Genomic DNA, 18788 nt, shown 5'->3' on the forward strand with positions numbered 1-18788 from the left:
AATAAGATGTCAGAATTTAGATTAGAGTAGAACAGATTCTTCCTTCTATATCAAAATTTTATTACAGTTACAAAATCCGTGATATCACCTACAAGGGCAGACAGGCTGAGTTTTCTTTACTAGAATGTCAATGAATCAAATCCATGCTATACCCAGATTGTCTTCTTATTTGCAGTAAATCTTCATTTTCTTTACAATTAAAAATAAGACAAAATATTGCAAGCTTTGTAAAGCATAACACATACTTTAATCAATTAAAAGATAAAATTATATTAATCAACAAATGTATGCATTTTCTTCCCGAACGTTTTATAAATATCGTATTAATGAAATTACAAGATCTCTCAAACAAACACACATCCATATGGTAACAATTGAAAACATAACTACTGAATAAATTTACTAAACCATTAACCCCTCCTAAAGTGTAAGCGGTAATAATATCTGTGCTTAGAAACATTAACTTTTTGATTACTTAGCAGCTTAATGACAAAATATACATTTTCAATTTATTTCTAACAATTACCCATTTTAACCTATCTTGTGCATAATAGAGTAAGGTTAATTAAATTGTCTTGATCTGAAATCAGCCTTACGCATTGTAGCTTACAAAAGTACTTTGTGGTATTCTTTTATCATGCAACCCAATTTAGATTTCGATTTTATGTCACTGAGTTTTCAGGAAAAAAGTGTTCTTTGTCTTAATCTAGACGTCTAGTTTACAACATTGTCTTTTTTACAATATTTTATCTAAAGCTAGCTAGTTTGGTACTTTCCATTTTTTTGTTATATTAAATTAACGATTTTTAATTCTGTGTTATCCAAAAAGCTTGGTCTTAATATTTTAAGTTTCAAATTTCATGAAATTTTTGGATTGTAATGGATCAGTATTTTGATGCAATTGTTTTTTTATTTCAAATATAAAATTGTAGAAGCCGAGTCCATTGTTCACTCATTATAGCAGGTGTGATCAAAAGGTTCCCCCGAATTACAAACCCCAGGAGCATCATGATTTCTAATTCTCCAATAGTATGGGATCTACCATTTGGCCAACTCTGCATTAGTTGACTGCAGATTATCATCAAATGGTTAAGGCATTATGTAGGCTATGCATGATATTTTAATAAACAGTTACAAACAGCTAAATTATAAATGATGGAATTAACAGTTAATGCAGGCATGAATAAAATACTATTAGTTGAAGCATAAACATGAGCTAAAAAAAAATACAAGGTAACTCGGTCGTGTAACTAAAAAATTTATATTGCCATCCACACATTTGGAATTTTCATAGCACAAAAGCATAAAAAATTGTTCTATAACCACAATTCACTGTCAGAATTTTAATGCCTGCAGGTGTTCATGTTCCAAAATGGACTGATTTTGGCCAGTGAGATAAAATGCTACAGTTGTTAACTATATAGCATTTAATGGATGTTACAGACATCAGATATTTAATGATATGAGATATGCTGATTTGCTAAAAAAGAAAGATCATCAGACAATGTCTAGAATCATGATAACGGCTCCCATACGTTTGATTGTTGAATGCATATTTAGATATCAACCATGTTTGATAGAATGTTAACAGACGTGTTGAAAAAATAACGTAGCTAAATACATAACATTTCAGTGAATAATGTTTAATTTAATTAATTTTACCACTTATGAACCAAGTGGGGCATGTGATAACGAAAGTTTTTAACGGTTTTGTAATGCATGAAAAAATCTCTCCGGAACTGTAGTTGACTAGAATTTCTTCAGTACGGAAACATTTTTGTTTACTGAAAACGTGGACTGGATGCTGTTTTCCTTCTCTATTTTCACATTTTCTTTTGTTTTGTCATGCAGGCAATGGTTTAAATTCTCACAGTACTGTTTATGAGTTGGGGACAATTGTGCTCTCAGTGGTATGCCCAGAAATCCTGGCATTCCAATAGTCAGTCTGCAAAGAAAGTTTTGCATTGTGATTTGTTTAAAGATTGCCTTTGCATTTCCTTAGTTAAATTTACTCAGCTTTGAGCTTTTTCTTTTCTTCCTACAGCTACCGCGTAACCTGCAAAATAAAAAATAGTTTTTTTAAATAACATCAAGAGAAAAACAAACAAACAGGTCCATTCAAAAGATTCTCGATTTTGCAAGATAATGCTTCTCTCCTGCTGTTTAAAGTTTTGACTGCTAAAACAGTTCTGAAGTATTGTTTAGATTTGCTATATGTCAAATAAAAGCAGTGTTCTACAGCAATAACAGTAAAGATATGTAATCCACTTGTACATTTTAATATTAAAGGGACATTATAGTCACCAGAACCACTATAGCCTGTCCCTGACAGCTTTTCAGAGAAAAAGCAGTGTTTCTTCAATTTAATACAAAATACAACACAATATAATAAATACAATTTTAAAACACAATTTTAGAAGATTTTTACTAAATATACTATTCTTGAAAATCTTAACGCAGCTTCACAATTCATCCAAAAATCCAGAATTTCAACTTGAAATTTATATAAATCTGGCCTTGGATAACCATGGAAGAGCCGAAATGTGAAGTTGCTCTAAAATTGTTCCCCCAATTTAATACATTATATTAACTTCCCTTAAAAGTATTCCTCTGTAACAGATAACATTAGCATTAAAGCTAAACTTTTTTATTTTTTTTGCACAGTTTGTTTAGTTATACTTTTTAGTTCTGCTCAATTTTTGCACCTTTTTATTTTTTTCAGTCTGGCTTTAGAATGGACTGAATCTGAGGATCCACAGGTGGCATTTGTTCATATTGCATTTGGTTAAATTCTAATATTTTTTTCATGCATCTCATATGTTCTCTTATTTGTTTTATGGAATAACTTTTGTTTCTAGAATGACATAGACTGCATATTCTTCTCTTATTCTCTTTGGTATACATCCAGAAGAAGACAATTATAGAATAGTTACTCGTATACCCAAGTTCAATAGATGTGTTTCAACTATTTTAGAACATATCTTTTTAAATCTAAAATACAATGTATTTCAATCACATTTCATTGTCTAAACATTATGTCAAATTAATATACAGCAGGATTATCCCAGATGTATTGACAGGTTTGTGTATTATCTCTGCAAGAAATCCTTGTTGATGATAAGCTCACAGCATTAGAATAATATGTTTGATGATAGTTTACAGATATAGTACTGTCATCAAAGTTTGACTTTTCATTTTTAAAAGTTTCCTGCATTTAATAAAACTTAATGGGCACCAAAACAATTTTAGCTTAATGAAGCAGTGTTGGTGTATACATGTCCTTGCAGTCTTACTTCTCAATTTCTGCCAAGTAGAAGTTAAATCACTTCGTTTGTACTGCCCGAGTCACACATTGCTGACTTACAGAGCATTCCTAAACACTTCCTGTAAAGAGAGATCTAAAGTTTATACTTCCTTTTTTGCACCGTCTGTGTAATTTAGAATGTCTTATCGCATGCTGTTAAAAGTCTTCTAGACCCTGCAGGAGTCTCATGTGTGTGATTAAAGTTTAATTTACAGAGTAGGAGAGAAAAACATCTAAAGCAAGGTATCATCTGATTGAAAAAGAAAACGTTTTCATGCAGGCTGTGTGAGTCACACCCAGGAGAGGTGTGACTGTGTTTGCATAAACAGAACAAAAACACAAGCTAAAGTTGTTTTAATGCCTATAGTAGTGATTTTTCTACATAATGTGTACATTTTTTATCTGGCTGAGCAGCCATATTGATTCAGACTCCACAGTTTTCTAAACAAGTGCTGCTCAACCTAACTTGCTTGCTGCTACAGTTTCACACAGAGCAATTTCAGCAGTAGGCAAGTTAGGTTGAGCAGAAGTTGGTGATATACCAGTCAGGTCTGAACCAACATGGCTGCTTAGGCAGATAACAATTGTACTTTTCACAAAACAAAAAATCAATTTAAAATTAAATAATTAAATTTCATCAAATGTAATACACGATTAAAAATTAGAAGTCAAAATGTTATGACAATTGCCCTTTAATCATCTTAAGGCATATATTTATGAATTTTGCTAAATATTGATATATTAACAATATAGTGGGTTTTTTTTTTATATTTGAATACCAACCCCATTACTGTTTCATTTCTTTAATCATATTCTGCCAACAGAAATGCTAACTAAATTAAGATGGCATAATATATTTTGAAAAATAAATGTTTATTACAAATTATTCTTCTGCACCCTTCACTTACTGCTTTCTAACATGAATTATTTTCAATGAACATGAACTCCCAGGAGATGTAATGCTTATTACACCATTAGATAATTGCAGAACAATTATATTGTGAACCTTGGAGATTTAAAATCTGCTTTAACTCAATCTTGGAAGAATATATATTAAGTGTGGCACAATATATATATACGCTTTTTTATTATTATTTTTATTTTAATAATAGCACTATTGATTGAATAACATACATATGGTTAATTAAGATTGATATTTAAGTGTTAATGTCAAAGATGTAAATTATCGAACCTCATTATTTATTTACGAAAAAATATATATTTTACATATAGTTGATGTTTGTTTTTAATAATAATTTAGAGTGAAATTTATTGTGTTTTGGTAAGAAATTATGCCAAATGTCAATGTTCCTCTAAAAGTATTTACCTGTAGATAATACTGTAGCAATTGTAATATGTGCTACTGTAAGTTACTCAAACTGGAAAAGTGAACTTAAAAAGGTTGTTAAAAAGTGGAGTATCATAATAATTATGTCACAGTCTTATGTATGCAGCCTCATTAAATTACTGTAAAACAGCTAAAAAATTGTGCCAGTTTACAATGCATTGGTTGATTTAAATGGACTTATGTTAGGGTGGGTGGGTTTAAAGTAAGAAATGAGGGGCAAAAGGTTGAGAGAGACTTAGGAGTTTGATTGGAACTGCATTCAAAGTGCAGTGGTTGGTGTTATTGTTATATATTTTTTGTTTCCATGTTGACAGTGATTTCATTAACAGTTAACCCTCTACATCTACTGTCCATATACGTCATACATGTTTTGTTAAAATTAAATGTTTGTTTTGTTGACCTATTGTACAGCGTTGCGGAATATGTTGGTGCTACATAACTGAAATTGTAAATGGAAAAAGCTAACTGTAAAAGAGCACTGTTATTTCTCCAAATCTAAAAAAAATGTGCAGCGGCAAAACGTGTGTAATAAAACGTTCAAACAGGGTTTCTTCATATTATTAATTATCAAGAACAAAATGTATATAAATCATGTGATACAATATGTCAATTTATTTCTCTATATTATATTCCTGTAGCACCAACTGCAGCAATAGATGTGCATAGATACACACAATCACACACACACACACAAACACACACATATACAGTACATTGATACATATGTAAATAGGTATATACGTGTATATAATACTCGTATGTTTAGTCTGTCGTTATTTGTGATGATGTACAATACTGAATTGTGCAAAATAATTGATTGCATATATTTCCAGAACTGCCATGTGGTTAATATTTAGGTCTCACAAGCTGATAACAGAAGGCTCAATAAACGTATGGCAGTAATGTGTGTCAGCATACACAAGGGTGCAATCATGGTACCCTAGAGTCACATTATCTGGTGACAGGCCTGCTGCTGAAATCACGATGTTTTTAAAAGTCAGTATGGCTGGGATTCTCAGTATTCCCAGCAATAAAAGCTTTTGGCTTATCTTAGTCATTTTACCTGTTGAATCAAATCTCTGTGGTATATGTGGGAGATAGTTGCTCAAGCCTGAGAAATTTTATTTATATATATTTTCAGTTTTTTGTTTATATCCTTTTTGTATAAGTTTTTTTATTTTATAGCAAATTTTATTTATATAAACATGATTGATTTTTAGCATGTTTTACTGCTTCATTTGCTTGAAAATATGCTTTGAAACAATTGTGTAGCATAAGTAAATGCAAGCCTTCTATTTATTTATTTTTAAATTATTTTGTTGTCTTTTCATAGAACATACTTTATAATTTTATTTATTTTGCATATGTGATACGATCACTAAACAATGCTAATATGAGTTCCCTAATTTATCAACCCTAGTAATACCAAAGAGATAAACAATTAATTGCAACATGAGATTTTATTTTTAGAAATTGTGGCTAAACAGTGATATCATATTGTTTAACTATATCAATAAATTCTAGCAAACATGCTTTTTACAAGTTATAATACAGTTACTGTGGCATGCAAATTCAAGGTGCATTAATATATAGTTATAATATATGGTTGATTATATATTTCCTACCTGTTCTATGTTACATTTTGTATATATTGTGTATTACTATTGTTTTTGTATTCTATTGTACCCTAATGTATCAATGCAATGTTTTGTGGAGCCAGGACATACTTGAAAATTAGAGAAATCTCAATGTATCCTTCCTCATAAAATATTTTATGAATAAATAAATATAGAGCTAATACACATATTCAGGGCCATCTAAGCAGAAAGGTAAAATATTTTATAAACTTCACAAAAAATAATATTTTACTATTCTATTCTTACATTTGTAGTTAGGTTATTTCTGTTTTTGTTTTGTTTTTTTATTTGCATAACCCTCTTGCCTGCAATATGTGATATCGTAAAGATACAAAAATTCAGATCATTGTTTTTGTTTACGTGACTATACAACAAATTCATGCATTTTTTTTGTGTGGTTATATGATGATGTTTCTTACTAGAAATTTTATTCTTATCATAAAATTATTCTGTACAAAATTGCCATTGTCAATAGGAGAATACAATGTACTCAGTGGATATACACATCTGTGAGGTCCCCAGTAAATTATTGGTTAACTCCTATTAATGAAATACATGCTATTGCTGAATCAACTGCTAGAAAAGTGTCACTCTTGGGATATAGACAACAGGTTTCCTTACAGCTATTTTATTTCTCTGGTGTCTCTATCAGTGAATCCCTGCGGCTATTCAATCCCAAATTAGCATTCTTTATTTTTTTTTAACTGTTCAGAAAATATTACTACCAGATCGTTTTTATATTTTGTTATTGTCTGACTTTCAACTTTAAAAAGTAGAGCTGCTTGTCAGAGAATTGTATGCAGTACTTTTAGGATTGATTCAAGTCATCTTAATTCTCCTAATGTATAAAATTGCAGAATTTTATGATAATCAACTATTTAATAGATAGTTTGAAATTGCTTATGGCAACTTGAGGGTGTGGCCAACTCAGTTCCAAGATGGCTGCTCTGTGCCAAGTTACCAAGCTACAGCTTGTATTTGCAATTCAAACATTGGAATCCTATCATGGATCACCTAATTTTGCTTTATATTTTTGTTACAGTTTCACCTGATATCAAACATGCGTCAGGAATCCTGTAACCTCAGGTCATAACTGACTGGCTTACTAAAACCATAGCTAAAGTGAAAGGCAGGTGTGATTTAGGCGGTCTTCCTACACCATGTATAGCACTTTCAGAGGTAGCAGGGAAAATGTACAGTGCCACTACATGAAGGAGATTATATATGTAAAAATATGTTGTTTTATGATATAAAAAGCAGTTTCAATACCATTTGTTGCTTGTATGCTATCTGCATAATATTGTACCTCTTCATTTTTAACAAATTCTACCTTTTACCTGCAAGAAAACCATTCTACCATCATTACTAGGAATACATACTATATATAAACCAAATGCTCACTGGTTAGGGTACTGCCCCCACCCCTTCCCCTCCACCCCTTTCACACACCATGTGAAGGAAAAATTGTAGTTATCTCTATGTGGTCGGCCCCGTCTCTGTGACTTCCCATAAGAAAACATTGGGATGCTAGTGCGCATGCACGGAAAAACCCTGTGCTGAGCTAATAAAATGGTCTCTATGAGACCATATGAATAATCTGATCGAATAGCCGAGTTTAACTCAACTTCATTTAACCCCTTAAGGACACATGACATGTGTGACATGTCATGATTCCCTTTTATTCCAAAGGTTTGGTCCTTAAGGGGTTAAAGTCATCTGCTAAAAGGTGCATTCAGAGTGAATACAAAGTGAATTTAAAATGTAAGGTCAGAGCAGCCAAACGGACAGCACAGCTGGCATAGAGAATTTTTCCAGTATGGCTATTTTCCCCTTGCATTTGAAAATTAACTTTTAAATCCCATGATATTCTTACTCTAGTACAGGGGTAGGCAACCTTCGGCACTCCAAATGTTGTGGACTGTATATCCCACAATGCTTGTACAGCCATAATGCTGGCAAAGCATCATGGGAGGTGTAGTTCAAAGCATCTGGAGTGCCGAAGGTTGTCTACCCCTGCTCTAGTGAAAACCCTGATTGAGATGAAGTAGTTTGTGTGCCAAAAGATTCCCTTTAAATCTTAACTCATAATCTTAGTTTTGTAGTTCAACAGCATATTCTGTTCTTCCAAGCACCGACGTACTAATGTTGACTATAGTTTACTCCTTAACTATCTAGTTCATACCAATTATTATTATTATATTGTCCAGTTTTTAACAATGTACCTTTGTTGTTTTCACTTTGTTCCCTGAGGCACAACTCCAACCTTTCTGATCTGGAAGAACTTTGCATTCTTCTCCATCAAGACACGGCTGCATCTGACACCACCACTTCTGTTCCACTATAGATGCTAAACATAATTATAGATTATTATCACCATAATTACTATTGTCAGGAACATTAGTCTAAGTAGATCTATTTAAAAAAAGATAATAATACAGTTCACACACTTAATCTGCTGCAACAACTATGCTTTTGGTTTGGCTTTGAACTGAGTCTCAAACAGGTGATTTTCAATGTGAGTTAAAGAAGCTATTAAATGTGACTTAAATGTGTAACATCCATATTGGTTTATTTATTAGGCATGAGAAAACTATTGCATGTGACCATCAAAAAGTAAACCTACTAAGGATTTCTTAGCATCACTACGAAACAATAAGGATTTTGGGGAATTTTTTTAAGGGACACTGTAATACACAGCATAATAACACTTCACTTCAAACTGCCGGTACCCAGAAGATTTGAGAATGCAAGTGCCTTACATATTGTTCTCTGTAATATGTCCCAGAATGCTTTGCTTTTAGAACTGATTGCAAATAACGTCTGTATGTCAAACACAAACACAGCCAAAGTAATTAAAGGGACACTGTAGGCACCAAGACCACTTCAGCTCGTTGAAGTGGTCTGGGTGCAATGTCCCATGTCCCATAACCCTGCAATAGTAATTATTGTAGTTTATGAGAAACCTTGCAGGGTTAACTCCTCCTCTAGTGGCTGTCTACCATATAGCCATTAGAGGGACTTCTGGAATTGAAACGGACCTTTGGTCCGTTATCTGATGCTGGACGTCCTTACGCTAAGCATGAGGACCCCCAGCGTCAGAGTTTCCCCATAGAAAAGCATTGAATAATGTTTTCCTATGTGGAAATCCTAAAGCGAGTGTGGCCATGCACATTAGGTCTCCCCTGCCGAGATCAGCGGAGCAGACCTCAGGAGCATGGGCGAAGCCTGACCCAGCACACAGGGACATCGGCGTTGGATTCAGGTAAGTGGCTGAAGGGGTTGACCACAAGGGAGGGGTGCACTCTAGGATTCTACAGTGCCAGGATAACAGGTTTAGAATCCCTTTAATAAGACCGACTTGCAATCCTGGCATGTAATAATCTCTAGCATTGAGTGTAGGAGAAGCAATCATTTTCTTTATAAGTACAATATGAGCTTGGACACTTTCCAGCACAATATGTTTAAAGTGAGGCAGTATAGATATTATTAATGACAGGCAGCGGGCACTTTGTACTTCAGCTGTGTTCCCCATCCTATAGTTTTGGGGATAGGGAAAAATTAGCTTCAGAAATCTCACTACCAAAGAGACCCTCATTTAACTTATTTTCATGGTCTGAGTGAATGGGGTGAGCCCTACCCTCAATGCTGAATAATTGAGGTGCTCTAGGCACCCTTCACACTTTAATAATTATTAGCCTACACCCATCCTCTAATAGTGGGTAGGAATATGGGTATTATCTGTATGGTCGTCCACTCCAATCACCATATGATAGCATGATGTGGGATACGGATGAAGCTACTGCCATGCCTGCCAGATTAGTAGGGATTGTGAGGACTAATGAGAGTGCATATGTTCAAGTAAGGAGAGTGCATTATTATTTTTATTATTATTATTACTACTACTATTATTATATAACTGGAAACCCCACACCATTTGGCTCTGTTAAAAATTGCCATAACGATAGCATGGTGACTATTTAAAGATTCACTTTAAAAATGTATAATTGCAAATGGTAACATAAAAAATGTTGCCTTATTAAAAATGTTGACTTGTTTTTATTTTATTTATAATGGCAGTCATCATTACAGCACCAAGTAGACCACTGTACCAGGTGCAGTAATGATACATATTAAAGCAACATACGGCATTAAGACGGTTTAGTGATAGTTATGGTTAGAAGTGCTTACTGTAGGTGTGGGGTGCTTAATGTTGATGGACTTTGATGTTCTCCTGGCTAAGAAGTATGGAAGTTATAGTCTATAAAACATTGAAGGACATTACCTCTAATTATAATCCACCTTAACTCTAACCCTTATACTAAATACCCAATTACATCCCTAAATTGATATTAAGTACCATAATAATAAAACCTAGAATTTCCCCCTAATCATAACCTTACTCTAAATCCCCCAAGCTTTATCTTTGCTGCATCATTATATACAGCATTATTCTTATGAAAGCATTGACGTTTCAGCATCCAAATAATCAACATATGCGATTAGAACACCACATCTACGTAAAAAACTATTAACTACATAGGATTTTTCAACCTCTATATGACTTTTACTGATTTCCTTTATTGAATAGCTGCAACATAGCTATTAATGGATAAACATCAAGGATTAAAATCCATAGAAACTAACTTTTAAAGCCTCAAAAGTAGATTAAAGCATAATATAGCATTGAGTGTCTAAGGATATATACAGTATATATATACTGATCAGCCACAGCATTAAAACCACTTGCCTAATATCATGTAGGTCACCCTTGTGCTGTGAAAACAGCTCTGATGCATCAAGGCATGGACTTCACAAAATCTCTGACGGTATCCTGTGGTATCCACCACCAAGATATTAGTAGCAGATCCTTTGTGTTCTGCAAGTTGCGAGGTAGGACACATCCCACAGATGCTCAATCAGATTGAGATCTGGGGAAATTGGAGGTAACACCTTGAACTCTTTGTCATGCTCCTCAAACCATTCCTCAACCAGAACAATTTTGCAGTTTGTCAGGGTACATTCAGGTGACACAATGTCAGGGTCCCGTCAGGTAACACAATTGCCATTAAGAGATGTACATGATCTGCAACAAGCTCTAGGAAGGTGGTAAGTGTCAAGGTGACACCCACATGAATTCTAGGATCCAAGGTTTCTCAGCAGAACATTGAAATCACTTTTGGCAGTGGACAGGGGTCATGATGAGCACTCTGGTCTATGGCTATATAGCCCTATACGGCACAAAATGGGATGCACTGTGTGTTCTTAAATCTTTCTATCATGGCATAGCATTACATTTTCAGCAATTTGAGCAATAGTAGCTCTTTTTTGTTATCAGATCTTTGCTCCCCATGTGTATCAATAATCTTTGGTGCCAATGACCATGATACCAGTTCACAGGTTCTCCTTCCTTCTGTTTGGTAGGTTTAAACACTGCATACTGGGAACACCCCACAAGACTTGCCGTTATGGAGATGCTCTGACCAAGTTGTCTAGCCATCACTACTTGGCCATTGTCAAAGTCACTCACTTGCCCATTTTTCTGCTTCAACACAGAAAATTTAAGACCCGACTGTTCACTTTCTTCCCTATATATCCCAACTCGAGACAGGTGCCATTGTAACAATATAATCAAAGTTATACACTTCACCTGTCAGTGGTTTAAAAGCTGTGGCTATTCAGTGTATACATTTAAAATTCACTGGATACTGATAAATAAAATGCATTCCTTCTACCCTTTAGACATGGCCAATTGTATATAAACAGTATGGCAGAAACACATACCATCGACACAGGAAGGATGGGCCCTTGTGGTCCCAGCTACTTGCCCTGGAAAACATGAGCACTTGACAGTTTGAGATCTTTCTTCTATCTTGTTCTTATTACAACATCTGTGGATAGCCACAACTTCACATGTTCCAGTTCTAACATGCTGTCCTGTTAAGGAAAAATACATTTGTTTATTTTGTTTATTATTATCATTTGTAAAGTGCCAACATATTCCGCAGTGCTGATCAAATATAACTTTCACTTAAGGTTTTAAAACATTTGTCACAAAAAAAAGATTGTATTCATCATAAAATTATAGCAATTAAATCACAGAATTAGACTTTAGCAGGATTAAAAAATCTTTAAGAAGAAATTATTGCAGACAAAGTAATTTGTCGGTTGGATCCTGTTAAAACCCTCAATATACAGTGAAATGTGGTTTAATTTACTCTTGTTACTTGATCTCCTTACGGTGAAAGACAAAGGTGATTGCTCCATCCTAATCCTGCATTTGACACCATTGACCATATGATTTTAATAGAGCATTTGCAGCACATCTGTGGTCTAGGAGGCACAGTCCTTAACTGGTTGAAATCTTTCCTCACTGGTAGATCACCAAGAGAGTGAATCCGGACAAAACAGAGTTACTCTTTGTGAGGGGACCCCAGGCAACAAAAATATCCAATGATCACCCAACTGGCCTGGAGCTTGGAGGCTCTGAACTCATCAGCTCATCAAAGGTACGAAACCTCGGAGTGCTGATTGACCCTGGACTATCATATAAACAGCAGATTTCCTCCGTAATAAAATCTGCATACTTTCATTTGAAAAGCATAGCCAGGATACAACATTTAATTCCACCGGATGATATGCCAACATTAATCCATGCATTTGTATCCTCTCGGCTAGATTACTGCAATGTACATTACTTGGACCTGCCGGAAAAGGAACTCCATCGCCTTCAGACTGTACAAAATGCAGCAGCCAGACTACTGACCAATCAAACCCGCTCCTGCCACATAACACCTGTTCTCCACTCCCTGCATTGGCTTCCAATTAAATGGCGAGCATATTTTAAAAATTGGCCTGCTAATCTTCAAAGCCTTAAACAATCAAGGGCCACAGTACCTAAAAGAGCTCCTGACACCCTACATTCCATCATATTCAGTTCGGTCGGCCAGAAAATCCCTCCTGTCAGTGCCAAGAATAAAGACAGATTCAGGTTCCAGGGCATTCAGCCACGCTGCCCCTACCTTCTGAAACTCGTTACCATGCACAATCAGAGAAGCACTGTCCTTACAGACTTTAAAAAAAAAAAGTCATTCAGTTCGCTCAGCTGACCTTCAGAAACACCTAACTTTTATGTCTTTAAGTTTGTATACTTGCAAAGTGCTTTGAGTCTCACAGGGAGAAAAGCAGAAAAGCGCTATAAAAATAATGAATTATTATTATTATTATTATCATAATAACAATTATTATTATCTGATGCTTATTAGCTGCCTCCATCTTATGTGAAGTGAGATGAAAAGGAATAAATAAGATCCAATATTTTCTCAGTTTGAAAAATAAAAACCTTTCTAGCAATGAGAAAGGATAACTACTTGAGCTATTATATGTTAGTAGTCAAAGAGGAAACAGCAATATAGCCGCCTTCTGTGATAATGAGGATATTGAAGTGTCAGGGTACCTGAAGTCTCTACCTCTCAGGGGGACTGATTCACCGCGATAGCCCCGCTTCCTTTTATGACGCGGCGCTCAGGAGCCGACGTCATGACGGAAATCACGTTCCGGGCCATGTCAATCTAGTTCGGAACAACGAATCAGGACTCGGCAGGAGCAGAGTCATCAATCAAAGAGCTAGGTATAAAATAGGGATGTGTGTAATGGTTCATTGCCCTGTCGTGGTTCTAGCTTGTCTGGTCACTCAGTGCTCTTATTACTATTGTCTCTTTGGTTCTGACTTGGCTTGTTCTTTCGTTCCTGCTTATCTCTCGTGTCCTTTGACCTCGGCTCGTCTCTCGCTTACCTGTTCTCTCGTTCCCTCGACCTCGGCTTGTCTCTGACCATTCTTTGCTTTCTCCTTACGTTAGTCCGGCCATTCTAAGGTCCGGTATACGTACCTAGCGCCTGTTTGTATTCTGCGTGTTGGATCCATGTCCATAAATTGCCCTCTTCTCCCGAGTTGGCTGAGATTTTCACGAGGGAGATTTTTCGTTTACATGGTATTCCTTCTGAAATTGTTTCTGATAGAGGGTCCCAATTTGTTTCCCGGTTTTGGAGGTCCTTCTGTTCTCAATTGGGCATCAAATTGAATTTTTCTTCTGCCTATCATCCCCAGTCCAACGGAGCTGCCGAACGCACCAACCAAAAGGTTGAACAATTTTTGCGTTGTTTTGTTTCTGAACACCAGGACGATTGGGTCGGTCTGATTCCTTGGGCGGAGTTTGCGCACAACAATCTCGTTTGCGATTCTACTCGTTCTAGCCCCTTCTTCATGAATTATGGCTTTCATCCTTCCGTTCTTCCGTCGGTTTCCCCTTCCCAAGGGATACCGTCGGTTGATGTTCATGTTGCCAATCTGAAGAAGTTGTGGGATCAGACTCAACGTATTCTTCTTCATAATTCCACGGTGTCCAAACGACACGCTGACAAACGCAGACGGGTGGCTCCGTTTTTTTCCCCGGGTGATAGGGTATGGCTGAGTTCCAGAAACATCCGCTTGAAGGTTCCCTCCATGAAATTTGCTCCTCGTTACATAGGTCCTTACAGGGTTCTGTCTCGTATTAACCCGGTTGCGTATCGTCTGGCTCTTCCGCCTGCCCTGCGCATCCCGAATTCCTTTCATGTTTCCTTATTGAAACCTTTGGTTTGTAACAGATTTTCCTCCGCTGTGTCCTCCCCTCGTTCTGTCCAGGTTGAGGGTCAGGAGGAGTATGAAGTCAAGTCCATTCTCGATTCTCGGGTTTCTCGGGGGAGGGTGCAATATCTTGTTGACTGGAAACGTTATGGTCCTGAGGAAAGGTCTTGGGTGGTCCGGGAAGATGTGCATGCCCCTTGTCTCCTCAGGGCATTTCATGCTCGTTTTCCGTCTCGCCCCGGTTCCTTCCGCCCGGTGGGCGTTTCTAAAAGGGGGGGTACTGTCAGGGTACCTGAAGTCTCTACCTCGGAGGAGGTTAGACTTTCTAACAGCCGTCCTCTCAGGGGGACTGATTCACCCAATCCTCACAGCTCTCATAACCGTTTACACGCCGGCCGCGATAGCCCCGCTTCCTTTTATGACGCGGCGCTCAGGAGCCGACGTCATGGCGACAATCACGTCCTGACCTGTCAATCTAGTTCCGAACAACGAATCAGGGCTCGGCAGGGGCAGAGTCATCAATCAAAGAGCTAGGTATAAAATAGGGATGTGTGTAATGGTTCATTGCCCTGTCATGGTTCTAGCTTGTCTGGTCACTCAGTGCTCTTATTACTATTGTCTCTTTGGTTCTGACTCGGCTTGTTCTTTCGTTCCTGCTTATCTCTCGTGTCCTTTGACCTCGGCTCGTCTCTCGCTTACCTGTTCTCTCGTTCCCTTGACCTCGGCTTGTCTCTGACCATTCTTTGCTTTCTCCTTACGTTAGTCCGGCCATTCTAAGGTCCGGTATACGTACCTAGCGCCTGTTTGTATTCTGCGTGTTGGATCCCTGTCCCGATCCTGACATGAAGACAGACAGTAATTTTTCAAGTTTATTTTTTGCACAATTTCCGAAAAAGCTATTCAGTTTTGATTGACTAGTCTTTAAAAGCTGACTTTTTGAAGTGATATATAGAATTATTTAACAGAAAATCACCATAAAAAGAGTTTAAACGGGGTGATTTTCAGGACATACTTTCTTAAACTATTAGTTAACAGAATGAATGTGTTTGTTTCAAACAGACATTTTAAACTGACCAAAAACTAAGTTTTTTTTCCAACTCACTTTCCATCAAAGGTTACCTGAAGTAAGAATAGAAAGATTTGGAATGTTACATCAAACTGTTCAAACAACTAGAAGACAAGTAATATATAAAAAGGACCAGTGATAGGGCAATGCCACCATGGATTAGCAAGGACATTACCACTAAAAAGGGTCACAAATCCACCCAAAATCCTAGTTTGGCACATCTAATCATACATAATCAACACATTCACAATACGTTCTAACATGGTCATTATTTCTAAACAGGAGAAAATTGTTCACAATAGATTTTTTTTTTATTGCACTGAGGGGAAAAAAGAAACATGTACAAATTTTGTACAGAATGCTGCCATTAGACCACCAAGATGTTTTTTTATATATTTTTACCACTGATTACTTTATTCTAAATGGAAGTGTCTGCTGTGTTAAGTGCTTTGCTCACCTACTGTTCTTAGTACTTTAGAAATCTCGCTGTACGAAGTATGGATTCTTTTTCTTTAAATTAATATACTCTGGTTTTTACTTTTCTTTAGGTAGAATGTTCCCATATATATCACAAAACATAAAGGAGAAAAAAAATATATACATTTTTTTCAATAGCAATTTTATTTATAAAAATGCAAATGTAAAGATAATAATCATATGCAGTCTAAAGTAATAAAAAAACAAAAAAACAAAACTATTTTTCCAGACCCCAAATTTAGCTCTTATAGGGATATTTCATATTTTTGAACTGCTTATAGTGCATGGAGTCCCATTCAATGTTAAACCAATTTAGAGGAAGTTAACACTAAATATGTGTCCCTTCCCACCTACAGTCTGGCCCACTCTGGAGGTGATGCTAAGGCAGAGGTCACACACTTCCTTGTAGTCATACCCATTCATACCATCAGTTGACACTCTCAGCCAATCACAGATGTCCACTGCTGCTCAGGCTAATACTTCCTCATTAGGCAAAGCAGCACAGAGGGGATGTGCTTCTGGGGACTCTCAGATTGCATTAAAACATAAAAGCATTACAAATTCTTTAATACTGAATTAACTGAGTGTAACAGGGGAATCCAGACACTATAACCAGTTTAATGAGATGAAGCAGACCCAATGCCTACAGTGTCCCTTTAAATAGTGTTTTACACTCCTGTGTTTTTATTTTATTTTTAACATTACCAGATGATTATTAATGATTTCTGTCAATTTACGATATGCTCTCATTACTTTTAAACACAGTCCACCCTTCTGATTTAACAGACCTGTTAAATGACTGTTATATTTCTAATATTGTGACTATTTTTTATTTTTTATAGTGCGTTTTGTTCTGTCCTTCAGATTAATTTTTTTCTACTTAAGGGGACATTCTAGGCACCATAATCATAACAGTTTATTATACAGGATTCTGTGGCTGCACCACCTCAAGGTTGTTAAACCATTTTCTTGACAATACACCTCAGTACACACTCTTTCTGTGCATCCCCTCATATACAGATCATTTAACTCATTTTGCATCCTTCATTTATATAGGGATACGATGAGGCTGCATGTTTCAAATGTCAGCTAACCCTTCTGACACCATTGATAATACACAGGCTTCTTGGGTCTAAAAGTTTGTATTTATGAGTACATAAATAGAGATGATTCAGGTCAGTTATTTATTATTTTTCAATTATTTAAAATATTAAGGTAAATTTAGAGCATCCTTCTTAGACCATACATTGGGCTATTGATTTGTTGTCACAACATTTTTTATCATTCTAGCCAAAACAGGTGTAAGTTGGCATAGACATCCAAGGTACATGGTGTCAGGATTACTAATTTATCCAGCACGTAGAACTGTCTCACACATAGGACTAAAAGGTAACGTATTACCGGGGGGAGGGCAATGAGGAAAAGTAAATTTGAGCTTAAATAAGTGCTTTACATTTCTGATTGGACGAAAATGGGCTTTGACCCCAAAACGTGCGTGCGCGTCTCCCGCGTGATGTCACGCGCACGCCGACGTCGTCTTTAGCGTGGGTGGACGTGGGGGTATAATTTGGTGTGGATCCGCAGCGGCCGGCATCCATTAAAATGCAGCAAGAGTCAGTCACACAGACGCATGGCTGCTGGGCGCAAATTCCGCAAGGTGAGGAGGAATACGTTACACATGGCACGAGCAGATGCTTTTTCCTATCAGTTGTGCCAAGTGAAACATTATGGGGGAAAATATGACCATGTCATTTTAAAAGCTATAACAATTGAATCTTATACAAAGCTCATCTCTTATACCGTCCCTTGGAACTATCCGTGTTCCCTGGTAACTGTCTTCATATTAGATTTAATTTCTCGTATTTAAGGTAACATAGGTACACCCAAACATGTGCCTATAGTTGGTTTATTTTACTAATCAGAGATGCATACATGGTGAAATGAATTTACATCTCATCTCACTTCATTAACCAACCTTATACAAGGTTAACTCAATATAATTTAAGGAGAAACCGAACTTGGTCATTGATACTGAATGAATGGTGATATTACATTTTCTCTTATTCCTTGACATTCTATTATTTTTTTTCTAATTAAAAAGTATTTCTTTATCCTTGTAATGTGGGTGCTGCCTATATCCAATACATCTCCAAGTATTATGCTGATTGTACACCAACTGCAGATATGGTCTCTTGATTTCCAGCCCAGCTTCAGTCTGAGACAGGAGAGGACATCCACGTTTTTTCTTCATTTTTACATTTCCCTTCGCTGCTTTCTAAATCACAGTAAATACTTTATTAGTTTTACTGCACTGAAGGAAAGAAGAGCTATCA

The 18788-nt window shown here is 36.2% G+C and overlaps 1 protein-coding gene across 3 annotated transcripts in view; it reads right to left on the reverse strand.

The window, feature by feature from the left end:
* Positions 1 to 307: 307 nt before the first annotated feature.
* The window catches only part of TAFA2 (TAFA chemokine like family member 2), a 282041-nt gene continuing 263560 nt past the window's right edge, over positions 308 to 18788 (reverse strand). For all 3 annotated transcript variants that reach the window (XM_063445118.1, XM_063445117.1, XM_063445119.1), the window contains 3 exons: positions 12071 to 12223; positions 8512 to 8636; positions 308 to 2056 (listed from right to left, as the gene is read on the reverse strand). In XM_063445118.1, the coding sequence (XP_063301188.1) occupies positions 2045 to 2056; positions 8512 to 8636; positions 12071 to 12223 (290 nt within the window). In that variant the 3' untranslated portion in view covers positions 308 to 2044. The remainder of the gene's footprint in view (positions 2057 to 8511; positions 8637 to 12070; positions 12224 to 18788) is intronic.

Source organism: Pelobates fuscus, chromosome 3 (assembly GCF_036172605.1).
Source record: "Pelobates fuscus isolate aPelFus1 chromosome 3, aPelFus1.pri, whole genome shotgun sequence".
NCBI classification, from domain to species: Eukaryota; Metazoa; Chordata; class Amphibia; order Anura; family Pelobatidae; genus Pelobates; species Pelobates fuscus.